General features: G+C 47.1%; 1 protein-coding gene across 1 annotated transcript; it reads right to left on the reverse strand.

Annotated features, from left to right (window-relative positions):
• Positions 1–771: 771 nt before the first annotated feature.
• On the reverse strand, positions 772–1,809 carry LOC105815719 (melanoma-associated antigen B10). The gene has a single exon (XM_012650959.1). It carries the CDS (start codon positions 1,807–1,809, stop codon positions 772–774), a length of 1,038 nt encoding a protein of 345 aa, XP_012506413.1.
• Positions 1,810–5,356: the final 3,547 nt, after the last annotated feature.

A 5,356-nucleotide genomic window follows, 5' to 3' on the forward strand; every position in this document is an offset into this window, starting at 1 on the left:
TTGCAGTTTCCCAAGGTCCCAAACCCACTTGCCTCTGGGCATTTGCACTTGACTGCTCTCATCTGGATCCTCCCACCTTCTTTTTGACTCGTCCTTTATGTCTTAGAGTATATCTCACCATGTTCCTTACATGACAGCTGCTCTTAGACTCTAAAATTCAGTGGGCAGAGTTGGGTCTTGTTTATCCTGACATTCTCAGTACTAGCAGAGAGCCTTCCAAAGAGAAGATGCCCATGTAATGTTTGAGAAATAAATGAGTCAGTGTGCAAGAACTCTACTTTATTAAGATGTACTTTCTTCTACATTGTTGAATAAACTAATTGCATCCAAGTATACCTCTTAATTTTAGTTTTTAAAGAACACAGTAAATGTGATAAAGAAATTCAAGAATTTATCATCTTTTACATTTTTACCCCTCTATTTCTTGATCCCAACTATTTTACTGCTGGTTGTTTTCACATTTACAAGGAAATGCCTAATCCACTACTATGTTATCTTGTTCAAGATCACTAAATAAGATGCAAAATTTCCCTATCTGTTCTATAAAACAGCAAAACTCTTATATCTTATTAACATCAATAAATGTATGACTTGTATCACTTCTAATCATGGATTCTATTCAAAGAAACAACATTTAAACAAATATCCAAGTTACCACATAGTACAAGAAAACATATGTTATACATGTTGTCACCAGCTTCAGCCAACCCTCCACTAATGAGAACATTAGCTGCCCTCTTCATAAACATAGTAAAGACTCTTTCTCAGACTTCACTTACGGCAGGAGAGGCTGCTGGACTTGCCCTTGGAACGGGCACTGGCCATGGCAGCGGTACGAGCTCTGGCTTCAACTCTGGCTTTGGCTCTCTCTTCCTCATCTTTTAAAGCCTCTTCATAACAGGTTTGGAAGGCACTCGGAACGGTACCATGGATCTTGGCCACAAACTCAAGGACTTTCATCTTGCTGGTTTCCTCATGGGATCTTGGACCCCATAGGAATTCATAGCATGGAGGATCACTGTTGGCCACCTGCCGGTACTCCAGGTACTTTTCTTTCACCAAATCTTCGGTGAGGAGCTTCCTGGGCTCCCCATAGATGAAGTGCTTCTCCCCATCGTATACCCCCATCATATTTAGCACTTTCCAGACTTGCTCCTCAGGGGCACAATTGCCCTTTGTGAAGATTATGCCCAGGACGGTCATCAGCAGGCCAGTCTTAGGCACACCTCTGGTTGCATCACAGCTTAATTCTAATTTGTTGATGAGGACGTAGGTGTTTCTGTTGGGATCCACTTCTTTCATGTCAAGGCCAAAGACCAGCTCCAGGTGATCAGAAGCTCTTCTCAGGATTTCAGGGAAGTGGTTCTTGTACATCTGGATTACATTTTTCAGCATATCTCCCTTTGTAATGGGCTCTTTCACTTGATACTTGTACAGCAGGTAATGCACCAACATAGCAACCTTCTCTTCTATGGGATCTCTTTGCCAGCATTTAATGGTACCCTGGGCCTGTGAGGCATTTGGCCTTTCCTCAGCTTGATTGTTGGCACCTTCATCATTAGATCTTGTGTATGAACCAGCTGCAGCAGCAGTGGTGGCAGATGGGGCCGTTGCAGGTTCTTGCGGATTGCTTGGTGTTCCAGCAGCAGATGACGGCTGCAGAGTATCTTCGACATGAGGAGATGAGGAAGAGGGAGACTTTTCTTCCTCTGCTACAGTGGCTTGAGCACCCGCCACATTTTTGGGTTCTTCTCTAGCCTGGCGGCGTTTCTCACGGGCACGGAGCTTACTTTTCTGACCGCGAGGCATGATGACTCTAGAAAGAGACAGTAAAAAGGAGTTTGGGATAGAGAGAAGGTGATTCAGTGACCTGGAGGAAAGGAGATAAAATGACACGATCCCCTTCAGCATGGAGAAATCACCTTGGTTTTACTGAAAGCTGCCTCTGCAGGTTTCCTTGAGGGAACTGCTCAGGGAACCCACAGGCTCCTCTTCTCCGATGAGCCTCTCCCCTGAGGACCCTGCGGAAGTAACTAGAGTGTGTCTTTGACTGCAGGCCTCCAGTCTTACCAGCACCTTACTGGGGCTGACACAGTGTCTGGCAGGTCCAGACCCTGTGGAACCTCCTCTATTCTGAGATAAAGGATGTTTCCCTCAACTCACGTTCAGGGCCATCACCTTGACTTCTGGCCAGACCTATGATCTCTCTGCTTAACTGTTTTGATGCTGATTCCCTAATTCCAAAGCCCTCACGTCCCTGACTCCTTGGACGAGGAATTGAGGGTGAATCTCATGTGACCACATCTGCAGGGGGACACCCTGGAATGGCAGTAATGGCAGAGCTCTGTGAGACCCCCTGTCCTGGCTTAATCAGTTTTAAGTCCTCATTCAGAGTATTCACCTTTTTGCTTCTTGGAGGGCCTGATTCCACTCCCTTTGCTGACCTGAGACCTATCCCCTCAAAGCAAGGCCTTCACATCCCTGAGACTCCTGATGAGGACATGAGGGAGGCCTCAGACATATCCTTTCCCAGGGACCCTGGTCAGGAATGACAGCAGGTACAGGGCTCTGTGAAATGTCCTCTGTTCTGAATACTTAGGTTTCCCATCATGACTCCTCACCTTGACTGCCTTGTACCTTCCCCTATGCAGACTTGAGGCTTTATGCCGATCAGAACAGGGCCCTCATCCACCCGATATCCCAGAGTGTGCAGTTGCAGGAGAGTTGTGTGTGCTCAGAATGACAGATCTGCCCAAGGCTGACCACAGAGGCAGTGCCTGCCCCCCTCAGTCCTCATTTTGACTTCTAGGCCGGTCACCTCTCTCTTATGACCTGCAACTTCCCTGTCAAACACAAACCCTCATCCCCCTCTGACCACTGAGGATAAAGGGAGGAATACCTTAGCCTGAGAGCCCTGCCGATGGGCTACCAAGGCTCATAGCAGCGGCGGTGCTCTGTAGAGCTCTGTTTGTCCTGGGGGAGAAAGTCCCCTCAGTCCTAGCTCAGGGAACTAAACTTAACTCCTGGTCACCCCGATGACTCCTCCCTCTGCTGACCTGAATCATCCAGCTTTAGATCAAGGCTTTTATGCACCCCTCCCGCACACACACCAGAAAAAAGTGACGCAAGGGGGCACCTGGGCCTTACGGTCATGCCAGGGGCTTTCCGGGGATGGCGGTAAGTAAGGGCAAGATTCGTAAGGCCTTCCCTGTTCTGGGGAGCCAGTTTCCCCCACAGCTCACATAGGGGCATTTCATAAACTCGAGGCAGTGCCTGGGACTCCTTCCTCTGCTGTCCAATACCCTCACGTCCTCGAGCCGCGAAAGTTTGAAATCGGTTGTGCCACTGCTGAATCTCCCAGAGCTGACAGCAGGGGTCGGGCTATGTGAGCACCCCTCGGTTATGGGGGAGGGGAAGTTTCACAGAACTCATGGAGGGCCCCTCATCGGCTCCTGGCAGGTCATGGGACCCTCCCTGCCTCTGCTGGCTTGATGCCAACACTTTAGTCCAGTGCTGCCATTTCCCTGACTCTCTAAAAGCGAAATTCCTGAGGTGATCCCTGCCGCCCGTTGCGGGGGGGCGGGGGCGGGGGCCGCGGGGGGGGGGCGGCGGTTGGGGAATGGCGGCCTTCTCCTCACGGCAAGGGCAGGACTGTGAACTTTTACTTTTTCTCTTTTGCGATAGAGGATCCCCTCAAACCTTGCCCACTGTCTTTGCCTTACCTCCTGGTAGGCTCTGGATGCGGATCAGATGCCACCCCTCTCACGACAGCGTCTCACTTCCTACGAACTTCAGAGGCGGAAGCCCACGTGCACATCCGGGACCCCTGCTTGGGGTGTCCCAGGGCTGCTAGTAGGGGCAGCGCGATACAGGATGGGACTTTGTGGTGCCCTCTGTGTTACGGAGTGGTAAGTCCTTTTTTCTGAGGTGTATCCATATTTTGGCTCCTGGCTCATTGATTAAAGGTTCCTTGAAGAAATAACCACCAAGCAGTAAACTCTGGACGGTTTCTCACCCTCAACCCTTACAGATGATGGGTTTGCATCCGAGGCTTGACGTGAGATGGAGACGCTGCAACACAAGGTAGGGGCCAAAGACAGGTTCCGAGCTGTCAAAGAAAGTGCGTAGTGATCATGGGGTCTCTTCACTAGCCAAATTTAGGCTTTTGGGAACTTTCTGTTCTAAAAGATCTATTTTCTACAGGGAAGACACAGATCTGCATAATTTGGTGAGATCCAGATCTTTCGACCTAATCTAACATTACATTGCACTTTGTAGTGACATTCATTTTAATTTTGATCTCATTTGCAGTAACAAATGTATTATGTACATGTTCTAATATCACTGCTTTGTGCAGCAAGGCTCTTGATTTTACTATTGTGATCTATACACCATCTTTCGGAAGTCACTTATTTATTTGGATAGCCTGTGGCCTTTTCCTATGGATTTTCTAAAATGGTGATCATGTTTTCACCAGATAATTTCTATTTCTTTTTAATATTTCTAATTTTATTTGTTTTTGTATTCTTATTCTCTGGCTATGTATGTAGCATACTTCTGTGTCTTAGTCCTTACTTGAATGGGAATGCTCCTAAATTTCCCATTTCACATTTAAGTTTGTTTGCAATACATTTTAGGAAATGAAAATTCCCTTCTAATGTTAGTCTGCTAAATATTATCATGTATTTGTGTTGAACTTTTTTCTAAAAGCTTTTTCTGCACTTCAGTACATGATCAAATGCCCTTTCTAAAAAAATCTAATCTGTTAATGTGGTAATATTTTAGGCAGTTCTTTTCTAATGTTATGTTATTTTGCATTCCTTGGACCTAGACTTTTTTTTTTTCCATTTAATTTACTTCTGTATTGGATTTGCCATGTATTTATTTAGGATATTTGCCTCTGTGTGGATGAACTTGGTTCAATCATATTTTTTTCTCAGGGTGTCCTCAATTGGATTTTTGTTTTATTTAGACAGTCTCGCTCTGTTGCCTGCATTAGACTGCCATGGTGGCAGCCTAGCTCACAGCAACCTCAAACTCCTGGGCTCAAGCGATCCTCCTGCCTCAGCCTCCCGAGTAGCTCAGATCACAGGCATGTGTTAACACACTCGGCTAATTTTTCTATTTTTAGTAGAGACTGGGTCTCGCTCTTGCTCAGGCTGGTCTCGAACTCCTGAGCTCAAGAGATCTCCCACCTTGGCCTCCCAGATGGCTAGGATTACAGGCGTGAGCCACCGTGCCCAGCCTCTCAGCTGTATTTTTTTTTTTTTTTTTGAGACAGAGTCTCACTGTGTTGCCCGGGCTAGAGTGCCGTGGCGTCAGCCTAGCTCACAGCAACCTCAAACTCCTGGGCTCA

Source organism: Propithecus coquereli, unplaced genomic scaffold (assembly GCF_000956105.1).
Source record: "Propithecus coquereli isolate 6110/MARCELLA unplaced genomic scaffold, Pcoq_1.0 Scaffold342, whole genome shotgun sequence".
Classification (NCBI taxonomy): domain Eukaryota; kingdom Metazoa; phylum Chordata; class Mammalia; order Primates; family Indriidae; genus Propithecus; species Propithecus coquereli.